This window comes from Orycteropus afer, unplaced genomic scaffold (assembly GCF_000298275.1).
Source record: "Orycteropus afer afer isolate SDZICR_OR568_19922 unplaced genomic scaffold, OryAfe1.0 scaffold00034, whole genome shotgun sequence".
Classification (NCBI taxonomy): Eukaryota; Metazoa; Chordata; class Mammalia; order Tubulidentata; family Orycteropodidae; genus Orycteropus; species Orycteropus afer.
The window spans coordinates 6,365,377-6,380,857 of NW_006921621.1; the positions used below are offsets into that span (position 1 = coordinate 6,365,377).

Sequence of the window (15,481 nt, forward strand, 5' to 3'; positions counted from 1 at the left end):
CCTGCTCTTCCTTCTTGCTACTTCGGGCGTCCCTGAGTTGTCTCTCCTCACCTGTAACCCTGGGGCTGACTGCTCTTCTGTCTGGGTTCCTGGCTTTTTATCCCCTTTCTCCTGCTCTTCAGGCCTGCTACTCTGGGCGGGCCTGAGTTGCCTCTCCTCACCTAATCCCTTCGGCTGGCTGCTCTTCTCTCTGGCTTCCTGGCTTTTAATTCCCTTTCTCCTGCTCTTCCTTCTTACTACTTCGGGCGTCCCTGAGTTGTCTCTCCTCACCTGTAACCCTGGGGCTGAATCAGCAGGTTTACCCATAGTTGTGAGGCCATACTATGGAGGTCAGAGTTACTGATAGGGAATTAAAGATTTCGGCATTTGGTTCTCAGGCATTGCTTACATTCTTAACCTCAGCCAGCTCATTTCAAAGTTTAAACTTTTGGGCCTAAAGGATGGTTAGTGCAAATTCTTTTACATCAGAAAAGTGAAATAGTTACAGTTCTGATGTGGTTTACTTCATCAGTTACTAAAATTAATTGAATTAAATATAACAAAGTAAGCATTAAATATTTTTAATGAACACTGAAAAGTATTTTGTGTACATGAGTTGAACATTTTACAGTATTTGATTTTAGAAAATGGGTTTAATAGAAATCTTTTAGGAGCTCTGGTAGCATACTGCCTAAGGCACTTGACTGCTAACCAGAAAGCTGGTGGTTCAAACCCAGCAGCCACTTCTTGGAAGGAAGATGGGGCAATCTACTTCTGTAGTGATACTGCCTAGGAAACCCAAGGTGGGGTCACTATGTGTTGGGGGCAACTTGACAGCATATAACAACAACAGCAAGAATCTTTTAAGGTTTTCATTTATTGCTATATTCCTTTTTATTTTAATTTTTTTTAGCACATGCCAAAATTTAATTCAATTTCAATTAGTGGCTACCATATGCAAGAAGCAGGGGCTGATGCTATTCTGGAACTGGCCTATACTATCGCGGATGGATTGGAGTACTGTAGAACTGGACTCCAAGCTGGCATGACAATTGATGAATTTGCACCAAGGTAACTAAAGTCAGGTATTATCTCAACATTACATAGATTATATCTATAAATATTTCTGTATTGATTTATTTAAAAATTACAATAAACTTAATGCTTTTAGAGGCAGGCAAATAATGTAATTTATAAACCAGCTACAGGATAAAAGGTAAAAGAGTATAGCAGGGCTGGGAACAAATTGAATTAACATATGCTTAGAGTGGCATAGTGTTAAAGTATTCAACTACAAATCAAAAGGTTGGTAGTTTGAACTCACCAGATACTCCATAGTAGAAAGATGTTGGGGTCAACTTTCGGAAAGAGCTATAACTTTGGAAACCCTACAGGGGCACTTGTACTCTGTCCTACAGGGTTATTATAAATCAGAATTGACTCGATGGCAGTAAGTTTGTTTTCTCAGGTTTTTAGACTAAATAAATGAGCATTCTTTAAAAGTATTCCTTTTCATCTAAACAAAATAACCATTTTCTAAACCATAGAGATAATAATGGTACCTTCTTAAAGTGGTTGTTTTAGGATTAAATGAAATTACTCATCAAACAACCACTTGAGAAAGGTACCATTATTATCTCTCTGGTTTAGAAAACCAAGGAATGGCAAGATTGAATAAGTTGCCTACAGGCACATAGCTAGTTAAGTGACACAGCTAACATTTGAGCCCAGGTACTCTGGCTCCAGAATCCATGCTCTTAAACCAGTGTACCAGGTTCCTGTGGTTTATTATTTTATATTTGGCTAACTCTTGAGAAGGATAATAGGCTGGTAATAGGCTGGCCTTTTGGTTAGCATCCCAATGCTTTAACCACAGTTCCACCAGACATCCTTAAACAAAATAAGTTAGTGGGTTTTATTCCCTTCATGGATGGCCCCCACCATACATCCTGGATATTCCTTAAGTGATTGAAATATTCTTTTATTATGGACAGAAGAGGAGCTTCTTTCCTAAAGAAAATCATTTGCAAAGTGAATAATTCTCATCTGAAGAAATACAGCTATTTCTTACGCATGCATAAAATTATACTTTTATACATTGGGTATAAAATTACTTAAATACATGAATATTGGTTTTAATTTAGATTAAGTTTGAAATTAAAATCTGGACATTGATTATCTAGTGTGTGATATTTCTAGTTTCATATCTCATTTTATTTTATGAGGTGAAATCAAATTCTGGACTTGTGTAACTATTTCAGGTTGTCTTTCTTCTGGGGAATTGGGATGAACTTTTATATGGAAATAGCAAAGATGAGAGCTGGGAGAAGACTTTGGGCTCACTTAATAGAGAAAATGTTTCAGCCTAGAAACTCTAAATCTCTTCTTCTAAGAGCACATTGTCAGACATCAGGATGGTCACTTACTGAGCAGGTGTGTATATAGTTTAAAGTATAGTATTTAATAGTCCTAACTTCATAACTTCTAAGCAGCATAGCAGAAAAATAGGGTTAAGAACTTATCTGCTAATATTTGAAAATCATTAGGTATTATTAAATGAAATGCAGATTTATATTTTTGTATTTACAAGTATTTTAATGAGATCAGCATTTAATAAGGAAAAGATTTCTACAGTCCAATAATCAGTATCAATCATTTTACATTTTTAGGAATGCTTCTACTTTTTGTAAATATCATTTTTTCATAGTTGCAAACAGCATGAGAGGTTTTTTTTTTTCCTTAAAATATATTTATTTTGCTGCATAGGTTTCATAAAAGATACTACCTTACATAACATATAATTTAATCAGTTTTCTTTAGTTGACTTTCCTTATGCATTTACTATGCTGTTGTTAGCTGCCATTGAGTTGGCCCCCAACTCCTGGCAACCCCATGTACAAAGAGATAAAGAGATTGGACTGTTGTGATCCATAGGGTTTTCATTGACTCATTTTCAGAAATACATCTCCTGGCCTTTCTTCCTTGCCTATCTTACTTTAGAAATGCCAATGTTCAGCATCCTAGCAACATGCAAGCCTCCACTGACAGATGAGTAGTGGCTGCCCTTGAAATGCATTGTCTGAGAATTAAATACAGGTTTCCTGCATGGAATTTGAGAATTCTGCCACTGAACCAACTTTACCTCTTATTTTATGGGCTGGTTACTTTAAATATGGAATTTTATTTAGGTGGTATTTAGATGGTATCTGAATGTGTTTGGCTTTAAGTAAGGGAAATCCTGATAAAGTAGGTTTTAACAAATAATAGCTGATTATTATGGTTTCTCTCAAATTATGGAAGTTTGGAGATAGATTGGTTCTGGCTTTGCTTCAGTGACATTGCAGTGTAACAGCTGATATCCTTGCTATACTTTAGCAGTGATTGTAAGCTGAGTGCCACAGCTGTAGTCATCAGGTTCATGTTCAAACCAGGAAGATGTGGCACCAGCTATACCTTTCCTTTTTATTGGAAAGAAGAAAACAATTTTTCAGAGCTCCTATTAAATTGCATGGCTACCTTGTTAAAGGGCTGGAAATACTGCCTTTCTCAATAAAATCAGGGCTGGTTAGGAAGGGAGAGAGAGAAACGAATATCGTGTGGTATTCTTTATGCAAATAAAGGTGATATATGTATTGAGAAACCCGACACTTTATATGTTAAAACAGATAATTAGTATAGTTTAGAAATTTATTTTCAGTTGTAGAACAAATTAATTAAAATTGGTAAAAAATTAAAAATGATTCATGAGATGAGGTGTGCCTTAATATAGTTATAATAATTACTAACATTTGGGTAGTTTATATGATTTTCAATAGCATTATCATATATGATTATCATGACTAATTTATATTTAATCAGTATGTGAATTAATGTCCTCATTATCTAAATGAGAAGACCTAATCTCAGAATGGTTGCTTGTTGGAGGTCACATGGTTGTGTTCTAGTTTATAACATACTGTTTTGATATCTGTTTTAGTGTCCTACATGTGTTGTTCTGCATGGTCTTATAAGTAAATGATAAATGGAGTACTTAGAATATAAATGTTTTGAAAATTTACCATAGCTATAGTTTTTGTTGCACAAATTGATTTAATTATAATAAATTAACATTGGAATATCATGTTGGCCAAAGAACAAAATTATCATTAATTCAGATTGGGTTTGCTTTACTTTTTCAGTTATTAATGAAAGTACTAGTATAAGTTGATTTTTAAGATGTAAAATAAATTTAAGTACTATTGCTCTGTGAATGTACTTAAGCCTGCTTTTTTATGTGCATCCACTCATGTTCACAAATAAAGTAGGTTCCCTCTGGTGGTTAACAGTATAAAATCATTTAAATCTTAGCTTTGGGTTTTAAAAGCTTAAAAATATGTGGTAATGAAAAAGAAGTACAAATCATAATTTAATTAATACCATACTAAATCATTCAAAGTTAGAATTCTTAACATTGAACTCCCCAACTAAAGTTTGAAAATATCATTATATATCCATAGATAGTGTGGTTATGTGTTTAAATAACCATGTATACCAGCCATTTAAAAACTCTTTTTATCTGAGTAATTTATTTGAATTTTATCCCATTAAAAATATTGTGTGGTGATGACTTCTATATGTGTTCTATTTGATACATTTAAAATTTTTGTAACTTCAGCATTGCTTTTATAATAAATAATGTACGGGATATGAAATCGAACTTCAGGTCCTTATAAAGGAGAAATACAGATTTTTCAGGATCGGAGGGAACTTTAATAATTATTTTTGTCTTACCTCCTTGTTTTTCCAACTAAGGAAACAGAAGTTCAGAGAAGTCTGAACTTGCCCGAATCATAATTGGGAACAAAATGGACTAGAACTCAGGCTTCTTATCTCACAGACCATTGCTCATCTGTTTAATTTTTTGAGTGCCTGTTTTGTGCACAGTCTTGTGGTAACTATTCACCACCACCACCCACTCTCATCGAGGCACTTCTGACTCATAGTGACCCTTTAGGACAGAGTAGAATTGCCCCACAGGGCTTCCAAGGCTGTAAAACTTTACTGCTACATTTTTCTCCCACAGAACAGAGCAGCTGGTGGGTTCACACTTGCCAGCCTATCGGTTAGCAGCCCAGCGCTTGACCGCTGAGCCACCAGGGCTCTTAGATACTTAAAGGTACACAAAGTAATGAAACCTACTGCCATGGAGTCAGGTCTGACTCATAGCGACCCCTCCTTGGATATCTGAGGCGGTATCACTACGGAAGTAGATTGCCCAGTTTTACTTCCGAGGAGCGGCTGGTAGGTTTGAACTTCCAGCTTTCTGTTTAGCAGTTAAATTTTGAGATGAAGGATCTCATAATTTAAGTGGACAAATTTATAATATGATTATAGATTTATATAATATACTTATAGAATGTTTATAATATACTTTTTATAATATGTTATAGAACAATATTTTGGGAATAGAAAATGTTAGCAGAACCAATATTTGAGATATCAGTGAACTATAGGAAACAACATTATAGTGCCTAATAGGCACAGACTAGATGCTTTGGCTCTTAATTCTAAGTCTGGTTCATTCACTAATTTGTCTATATTTGTTTGATAATATGGACATTAACATAGAAAGTATGTAGCAATTAGTACTTAATCCTACTCTTTTAACTTGAAAAAAATATGGACTGTGTCCTCATTTTGCTTTTGGTGATTTACTAAATGTTTTAGGATCCTTACAATAACATTATTCGTACTGCAATGGAAGCAATGGCAGCAGTGTTTGGAGGGACTCAGTCCTTGCACACAAATTCTTTTGATGAAGCCTTGGGTTTGCCAACTGTGAAAAGTGCTCGAATTGCCAGGAATACCCAAATCATCATTCAAGAAGAATCTGGGATTCCCAAAGTGGCTGATCCTTGGGGTGGTTCATATATGATGGAATCTCTCACAAATGATGTTTACGATGCTGCCTTGAAGGTCAGTTTCTCCTACTTAAAACTTTGCTTTCAAGATTTATAGAAATGTAAGATGTTTGAGAGAAAAAGGGGATTTTAGATTTGATTTTGTAGTATTCTACACTGAAACATAGTAATACATTTGTATTTGTGTTATTTTATTGAAAGAATTTAAAAAGCTAATTTGTATTAAAAGGTTTATAGTAAATACACACACACACACACACATATAAAATTCATGTTTTCTCCCAAAAAATTTGTATAAGAGGTTGTTTGTTTTCTAGAATACTTGTTAGTTTTCTGTTGTCTTTTAAAACAACTCAAACACACACAATTTCTAATTAATGCCTTTGATGTAATTTTTTTCTTATGAAACATTACTTTTACTACTAAAGTAGCAAATAATTTAATTGATACTAGTAATTAGGTGACACTGGTAATAAATTTTTGTAGTTTATGTAAAAAATCATACTCTCTTCTAGTTTTATTAATCTATTCTTATTAGCTCATTAATGAAATTGAAGAAATGGGTGGAATGGCCAAAGCTGTAGCTGAAGGAATACCTAAACTAAGAATTGAAGAATGTGCTGCCCGAAGACAAGCTAGAATAGATTCTGGTAAGATAAAATACAACAGTTTATGCATGAAATCCAGTATATTTTTAAAAATACTAATTTCTGTTTGTAGATTGCATGTATATTTTAAAAAATAATGGAAAACAAGACTTGCATAAATCAATCTTGTTATATAAATATGTGTGTTTGTATTTTTATATGCTTGGATGCACACAGGCAAGCAAATATACAGAGTTTGTGTGCTTGTATGTTTATTGTATAGATGAATGTGTGTGGGTATCACCAGTATTTTAAAGATGACAGTATTGATGGTCATTGTGCTCTGCATTAGAGTTGTTATTCATTCATTTAGTCAATTAATCCATTTTTTTAGCCTGCTATATTTGAGGCAGGAGCACTGGTGGTGTAGTGCCTAAGGTATTTGATTGCTAACCAGAAGTCTGGTGGTTCACACCCACCAGCCACTTCTCAGAAGGAAGACTGGGCAATCTACTTCTGTAGAGATGCCACTTCGGAAACCCAAGGAGGGGCTTGCTGTGAGTCGGAACCAGCTTGATAGCAGTGAGTTTGGTTTTGGTTTTTATGTTTGAAGCACAGTGCTTGGCCTGGGCATATAGTGGTGAGCAGGACAGACATGTTCTCTGTACCCATAGTGGTTGCATTCTAATAAACAGAAAACAACCCACTGCCATCGAGTCATTTTCCGTTCATGGTGACCCTGTAACAGAGTAGAAGTGCCTCATAGGGTTTCTGAGGTTGTAAGTCCTTATAGAAGCAGACTGTCTCATATTTCTCCTGAGGAATGGCTGGTGGGTTCAAACCACTGACCTTTTGGTTAGCAGCCAGATGCTTTGGCCATTGTGCTACCAGAGCTCCTTTTCATTCTGTAAGGGAGATAATGAAATTTAAAAAAGTAAACCAATAAAATAATATGGATTGTCATAAGTGGTATTTAGATAGAGTAATAGCTAGTTAGTATCATTTTAAAGAATGTCCTTATGATTTTAGTTTCTAAATTAATAGATTTTAAAAGTATTAGTTTTTTTTTTTTTTTTTTTTTTTTTTGTTTAAAACAGACTGGCTGTAAGAATTCAAGAAAATAAATTGGAAAAGCTTTTGTTGTTAATTCTCCACCTTCTAAGTCCTAGATGGTAGGTGCTGCTAGTATTATTTTGTACCATTTGAAGAGAGTTTATCAGAAGTTCTGGGAAAGTATATAGTTTGAGAAGATAATAAAAGTTCCATCTTAAAGAGATTCTCATATATATCTATTCATTCCTCTCACATCCTCATCTTACATTCCAAAAACTCAAACTCACTGCTGTTGAGTTGATTTTGACTCATAGTGACCCCTCCTTGGGTTTCCAAGGTAGTATCACTACGGAAGTAGATTGCCTAACCTTCCTTCTGAGGAGTGGCTGGTGGGTTTGAACTGCCAGCCTTCTGGTTAGCAGTCAAATGGCACTCGGCCCCAACTCATAGCGACCCCTCCTTGGGTTTCCAAGGCAGTATCACTATGGAAGTAGATTGCCCAACTTTCCTTCCGAGGAGTGACTGGTGAGTTTGAACCGCCAGCCTTCTTGTTAGCAGTCACATGCCTTAGGCACTACGCTACCAGAGCTCCTTAATCTCATATTAGGATTTGCTTATCCCTGTTGAACTTTCATTTTCTGAGTTAAGAACAGGCTTTTATATATTAAAGCTATAAGGAAAATGAGTGATCATCAGAACATTGCTATTAGGCAGTTTTTGGTGAATAGAAGCTACATACTATCTTATTCTTGGAAATTTACAGGTTCTGAAGTAATTGTTGGAGTGAATAAATACCAGTTGGAAAAAGAAGAATCTGTAGAAGTTTTGGCGATTGATAATACTTCAGTGCGCAACAAACAGATTGAAAAACTTAAGAAGGTATTGCTAGCTGTAGTTTTTTGAGTGCTTTCTGTGTTCTGGGCACTGACAGAGCCCTTGCATTGTCGCATTTCATACATAGAAACAATCACAGGATGTGGGTATTATTGCCCATTGTTTTAAAGGTAAGGAAATTGAAGATAAGACAGAGTGAGAAACTTGTCCGGGATAAGTAATTGGACTGCCAAAACTCAAATCTAGGTTTATTAACACCAGAAACTCATGTTTTTAACCATGGTAACTGCCTGTGTGAAATTTACATGTTATTGTAAAAGTCCACACCGCAATAGTACTTTTCATAATTTACACATTAAGAACTAAGGCTTAGAGAGTGAAGGAAAGCAAAGACACATGGAAACAATTAGTTCAGGGTACTAGTAGACCATGTGAACCTCAGCCTATATGACTACGAGACCAGAAGAACTAGATAGTGCCCAGCTAGCACTGTCAACTACTTGGAAAGGGATCATAAAGGAGATCCTGGATAGAATGGGAGAATAATGTGGAACAAAACTCAAAATCATTAAAAAAGATCAGGTTTAGTTGTCTGTTAGAGCCTATTGAGACCCCCCCTAGACTAAGGCCCCTAGTACTCTTCAAGTCTATAATTGAGCTCACTCCCATGGCCTTCAGCCAAGCAATCAATAAACAGTCATATAGGGTGACTGTTACACCAGGTAGATACACTCTTTAGAATTGTCACTCATGGGAGAACAGAATGGCAGTTTTTTCACAGGGAGATAGCTCCGGGGGCAGGAATTCATAGGAAAGGAGGGCCCAGGGAAGAAGTAATTACAGGGAAGTGGGAAGAGAGCTGTTACATTGTGGGGAATTGCAGTCAATGTCATGAGACAAAATGTCTATAAAGTGCTGTATAGAAAATGAATCTGCACTGTAAAATTCACCCAAATCACAATTAAAAAAGAAAAAAAAAAGAGCGAGAACTAAGGCTTAGACTATTTTTTAACTCAATAAATTTAACAAAATCAAGTTGAGAATCAGTTTTTGAATACAGGACTCCACATTGTAGTTTATATACCCCAGGCCATGATTCCTGATACTACTATGAAAGAATCATTTCTTTCTGATTTTTTTTTTAGTTCAGGATAGCTTTGTTTTTGTTAGTTGCCCTTGAGTCACTTCTGCCTCATGGTGACCCATGTGTGAGAGTAGAACTGCTCCATAGGGTTTCCGTGGCTGTGACCTTTTGGAAGCAGATTGTCAGGTTTTCTAAAGCATCTCTTGTTGGTTTCAAACTGCCAGTCTTCCAGCTAGTAATTGAACACTTAACTATTTGCACCACCCAGGGGCTTCTGGTAGTGCTTCATTAAGTTATAATTTATTATTCATTAAAAGTTACAATGAAGTTTACTTTTTAAGTGAAACATTTCCTTTTTATTTCTAATTTCTCACTGAGATAATCCAAAGTATATGCAATATCAAAATAGATAACATATTTATTCACTTATAACTGTATATGTCTATTGCATTATGTGGATTGTTTCTTTGTCTTGGTTTCCTAGTCTCTGCCTTTTGTAATTATTGTTGTTTGCAAGGCAGGAAACTTGAAATCCCTAATAATTTATGTCTGTTCAATTTCCCTGTGATTATTCAAGATAGGAATTTTTTTTTTCCTCTCAGTTTTCTTATTATTTAAGAGTCTAATAGACTTCATTTAGTTAGATTGAATGTATAACTATCATCTTCAATTTTTTTTTTCCCCATAAATAGCTAGTTGTATAATGACATTATTTACTCTCACCTGCAATCTGACCAGGAGATAATGATTCCTGTATCACATTGTGTCATTTTTTTCTTTTTTTTCTCCCCCCCCAGTGGCTTTATATAAGGCTTTGTAGGTCATTGGGTGGTGCAAATGGTTAAGCACTCAACTATTGGCCAAAAGATTGGTGGCTGAAACCCCCTCAAAGGCACTTGGAGGACAGTCAGATCACAGTCTTGAAAACTTTAGGGAGTAGTTCTATTCTGCACACCGGAGGGGCCACCATGAGTCAGAATTGATTTGGTAACAACTAACAATGACGGCAACATATAAGTTGTAGCATTTTATTGTCAGTGATCAAAAAAGTTTAGTATTTATTATCCTTGTAACACCCTTTGTTGTCTTTTACAGTTTAAATTCTTGTTAACTCTGTACTTTTAGAAGTTGGAGAGGTTCTATTTACCATAATTGATGTTAAACCTTATCTTACAGAAGAGTAAGAACTTCAGTAATGATAATATGAGAATAATAGTAATAGGTGACATTTATTGAACATTTACTGCCTGTGGTACTTTGTCTAAGTATTTTTCTTGAATTATTTGCATGTGCTATTTTATTCATACTAATGATGAGGAAAGTGATAATTGGAGTAGTTCAGTTAGTTGTTCAAGGTTATATTATTAGTGGGAAAGATGGGATTGGAATGTGGAGTTCCTTGGTCTAGTGGCAGCTTAGTAAAATTGGGGAGAGTCTAATGTAACTTTTCCCTCATTTTGACTCTAAAATCAAAGCTCTTCCATTATAAAAATTAACTTTCACCATAGCTAAAATCAGGACATGTTTTTATAGTACAGAATGTTTTGTTGTACTTTTCTGGGTTTTTTTCAGTCCTGGACTAGAGTTTGTATTTTCTCATACTTCCCTTTTGCAAATGATAATTTTACCTGTAATGTTAACTTTTTTTTTTTCTTTTTCAAATTGAGCTACCTATCAGTAATTTCTCCTCGGAAGGAAGGTTGGGCAATCCTGCTTCCATAGTGATACTGCCTTGGAAACCCAAGGAGGGGTCACTATGAGTCGGGTTTGACTCGACGGCACATAACAACAACAACAACAATCAGTAATTTCATGTCATTTTTTTTTTTCTCTAACCTCCAGTCCCAGTTAATTTTACCATGTATTTTCCCTCCATGGATTTTAGTAATTGATTGCTCAGATGGGGGCAGTGGTAGTTCAGTAAAAATTCTCACTTTTCATGGGGGAGACCAGGTTCCATTCCCAGGCCCGTGCACCTCATGCATTGGAGACATGCATGTTGCTCTGATGCTGAGCAGGTTTCAGGGAGCTTCCAGACTGAGATGGACTAGGAAGAAAGGCCTGTCACTCTACTTCTGGAAAATCAGCAGTGAAAACGCCATGATCACAGCAGTCTATTCCCATCATGCACAGGGTTGCCACGAATCAATGGCCGACTTGATAGCAGCTAACAACAACAATTGTTCTGGTAATTAAATCAACTAATTTAAGAATAGGGAGTTCTGGTAGCATAGTGGCTAAAGCACTTGACTGCTAACCAGCAGGCTGGCGGTTCAAACCCACCAGCCAGCCACTCCCCGGAAGGAAGGTTGGGCAATCCTACTTCTGTAGTGATACTGCCTCGGAAACCCAAGGAGGGGTCGCTATGAGTTGGGGCCGACTCAACGGCACATAACAACAACAACAACAACAATTTAAGAATGACTAGTTGTTCAATAAATCTGAGAAGGTGTAGTTTCCAAGTCTCTGCTCGAATGTCACCTTATATAAGAAGCATACAGTGATCTATTCTTATACTAGCATACTACCCCATTTTATCAGTTACTCCCTTATATACCTGCTTTATTGTTTTGTTAAATTATATACTTAATTCTTTATGTGTTTATTGTTTCCCTTCTCTCTCAACTATAGGAACCACAAGGGCAGGGACTGTTTTCCTTTTGCTCTATTTTCTCAACTAGAAGGATGCTAGAATTAATAAGGCCTTAATTAATATTTCTTATCTATGTTAGTTTAATTAGAGAATGGTTGTAAATGGTAACTATTGTTTGAGTTGACTAGCTTGGAATTCTGTGTGTTAAGGAACAATCCTAAAAACATAATTTTTAAAATACATAGTAAGGATTAAATTAAAGGCATATAAATGTTACTCCAACTGTAAATATAGATGGAATTTGCAGAAGTTCTTATTTCCTAGAACCATGACTCTCTGCATTCTTACTACTATTACTTTTATAGAATTGAAACTTACTGAGTTCCTGTTTGTTTGACTCATACATTTTCTTATTTAATCCTTGCAAAACCAAATTATTCTTTTCATCAATTCCATTTCACAGATGAGGCAGTTGAAATAGATGTTCAATAATTTTCGTAAGGCCATTCAGGTAGCAAATGTCAGAGCTGGAATGAGAACTCATAGCTGACTCCTGTGGTCATGCTCTGAATGCCATGCTAATGCATTTCTAACTTTTTGACCATGACCCACGGAAAGAAATGCATTTCTTCATACATGTCCACAATGCACATGAATGCATATGCACTAGTACCTATAGAGAATTGAAATAAATATTTCACAAAACTGTACTTACCCAAAATATGTGCAGGATGCTTGGATATTTTCTATTTTATTTCAGTCCTTTGAAAATGCCAGTTGCAAGCCACTAAATCTATATCACAATGCAATAATAGATTATTACTTGCAATTAAAAATGCACCACTCTATACTGTATTGTACTATATTGCCTCCCCTTACCTTAGAAATTTAGATCACAAAACATGTAACCAATTTATCAGAAAAAGAAAACTAGACACTTTAATGAGTAATTTGAAGTTGGGTTTTTCTTTATCCTAGTGTAAATTTTCTGTCCCAACCCTGAAAGAGACTATATGATTTTAGTAACTTCTTGAGTGGTATCATATTTTAGACTATTTTACAGGTAGTGAAGCATGTAAAAAAAAATTGAATTTAAGTAACTATTTTTTAGGCAAGTTCGTAGAATAGTGCTAGGGTCTGGGGAAGAAGTTTTTCGCTATGCTTTTCCTTGTCTTTCTCTTTCTGTCTTTGTCTGTCTGTCTCTCTCTTGGGATTATCTTTAAATACAAAGAACAGCAACTATCCATTCATATTGTTACACACGTATTGTTAGTTAGCTAAGGAAGATAGGTAAAATATAACTGAAATAGTCTCCAAATTTTGATCTGTTATTTTCTTCCTAGTCAGTATTGATTAAAAAGTGTGTCTTTGAAATGCTTCCTTTAAATATCAACTTATTTTCAATATCTTACTACATTAGAAAAGCCTAGGTAACATGTTCTGCTTGGGAGAGTCAGCACTATTATTTATTGTTGCCCTGCTTATTTCTGATTTATCAAGGTTACACCAAAGCTAAAAAAAAAAAAAAAAACCCACTGCCATCAAGTCAATTCTGACAGCTATGACCCTATAGGACAGAGTAGAACTGTCCTATAGGGTTTCTAAGAGTGTTATATCTTTATGGAAGCAGACTGCCACAACTTTCTCCTGCAGAGCGGCTGATAGGTTCAAACTATAGACTTTTTGGTTAGCAGCCAAGCATTTTAACCACTGTGCCACCAGGCCTCCTTCAAGGCTACACCAACTAACTAACTAACTGACTGCTACACAGGAACCTTAAAAGTTTTAACCTTAAAGTTAACCTTAAATGATTATTGAATGAGTGAATGAACTGAATGACTCTCAAGCCTTGGCTATATATTAATCTCTTTATTTTTTCCCCTTTTATTATTGAATTTAGGATTATGGAACAGTCTCTATATGATGTGTATCAAGGTCTGTTCTGATATCTGTTTTATTCCCTATTTGTCTAAATTGCCCCGTTCTTTGACCTTTTATATAGGTCAAATCCAGCAGGGATCAAGGTTTGGCTGACTGGTGTCTTGCTGCACTAACTCAGTGTGCTGCCAGTGGGGATGGAAATATTCTAGCTCTTGCGGTGGATGCAGCCCGTGCGAGGTAAGGATATGTAAGTTTGAAGATTTTCAGTTTCTAAAAGTTGCCCAGTTTAGCTTTTTGGAGTATGCTTTGGTTTATACTACATAACACATGAGCCCAATAGAAAACAATAGAAAGCAAAATAAATTTAATTCTTGTTCTTCTTAAATATCTGTGTTTTTAAAATATTAATATATTTTGAATGAATATTTAAAGCTATTTAAAACTGTCTTACTAAGTTTACTCAGGTAATAAAACACCGTATTTTTTGCATGTAAAGCATACATGCATATAACCCCCACACACATATAATGCACATAGCACCCATAGCAAACTAATGTGTGAGAGAGTTGCACATGTTGCAAAAAATCATACAACATGTGTGTTTCTTGTGTAAAAATAGGGTATATCCAATTTTATTGAATATTAAAGTAAATCAATAGTTTTAATCTCAAAAAACTGACTTTAATAGAAACTCCATTTAATATTTCAGATGTACAGTTGGAGAAATCACAGATGCCATGAAACAGGTATTTGGTGAACATAGAGCTAATGATCGGATGGTGAGTGGAGCATATCGCCAAGAATTTGGAGAAAGTAAAGAGATATCATTTGCTATCAAGAGGTAATATGTGAGGTTTCTTAAACCAGGATGTCATCTTTTCTGTACACGATTCCCATGAATCTACCAGGGACTTGATTTTCTCACATACCCCTTGGAAGATACTTGAATTACTTTTCTTTTGGTCTGTAGTTTTACCAAAGCAGTGTTAGAACTTTACTCCTAGTGTCCTTCAGAATTTTCTCATCTCAGATACTTGGTTGTTTAATCTAACACTCATCATGCTTCATTTCCACCAGGTACTTAGATTCTAATCTACTTACTATTTTAGGCTTTAATATTTTAAGTTAATTCATATTGTTCAATTACTTAAATAACTATAAAATTCTAATTTGCCTATTTGAAAATAAATACTTTTTTGCATAAATTAAATCTGGTTTTACTGAACTGACAATCAATAACCCTACCACAACCTGACTTGCAAATACAGGTTAATGAGATCATGTTTCTCAAATGTAAAAAATGGCTACAGAGTAATGGGCTTTCTCAACCTTTGTAGTAAACTGTCCATTGAAAATTTTATGTCAATACTGTGTACTAGGTAAGAAGTTCTGGTGGCAGAATGGATAAAGTACTTGGCTGCTAACCAGAAGGTCAGTGGTTCAAACCCAGAAGCTGCTCAGCAGAAGAAAAATGGGGCAACCTGCTTCCGTAAAGATTTATAGGGTCAGAAACCCAATGGGGTCACTATGCGTCGGAATCAACTTGATGGCAGTGAGGTTTTTTTTTTTT

General features: G+C 35.4%; 1 protein-coding gene across 1 annotated transcript in view; it reads left to right on the forward strand.

Moving 5' to 3' along the window:
* The window catches only part of MMUT (methylmalonyl-CoA mutase), a 51,014-nt gene that overhangs the window by 20,499 nt on the left and 15,034 nt on the right, over nucleotides 1-15,481 (forward strand). The window contains exons 3-9 of the mRNA XM_007936160.2: nucleotides 893-1,050; nucleotides 2,241-2,412; nucleotides 5,686-5,934; nucleotides 6,418-6,529; nucleotides 8,283-8,398; nucleotides 14,033-14,148; nucleotides 14,621-14,752. Of these exons, the coding sequence (XP_007934351.1) occupies nucleotides 893-1,050; nucleotides 2,241-2,412; nucleotides 5,686-5,934; nucleotides 6,418-6,529; nucleotides 8,283-8,398; nucleotides 14,033-14,148; nucleotides 14,621-14,752 (1,055 nt within the window). The remainder of the gene's footprint in view (nucleotides 1-892; nucleotides 1,051-2,240; nucleotides 2,413-5,685; nucleotides 5,935-6,417; nucleotides 6,530-8,282; nucleotides 8,399-14,032; nucleotides 14,149-14,620; nucleotides 14,753-15,481) is intronic.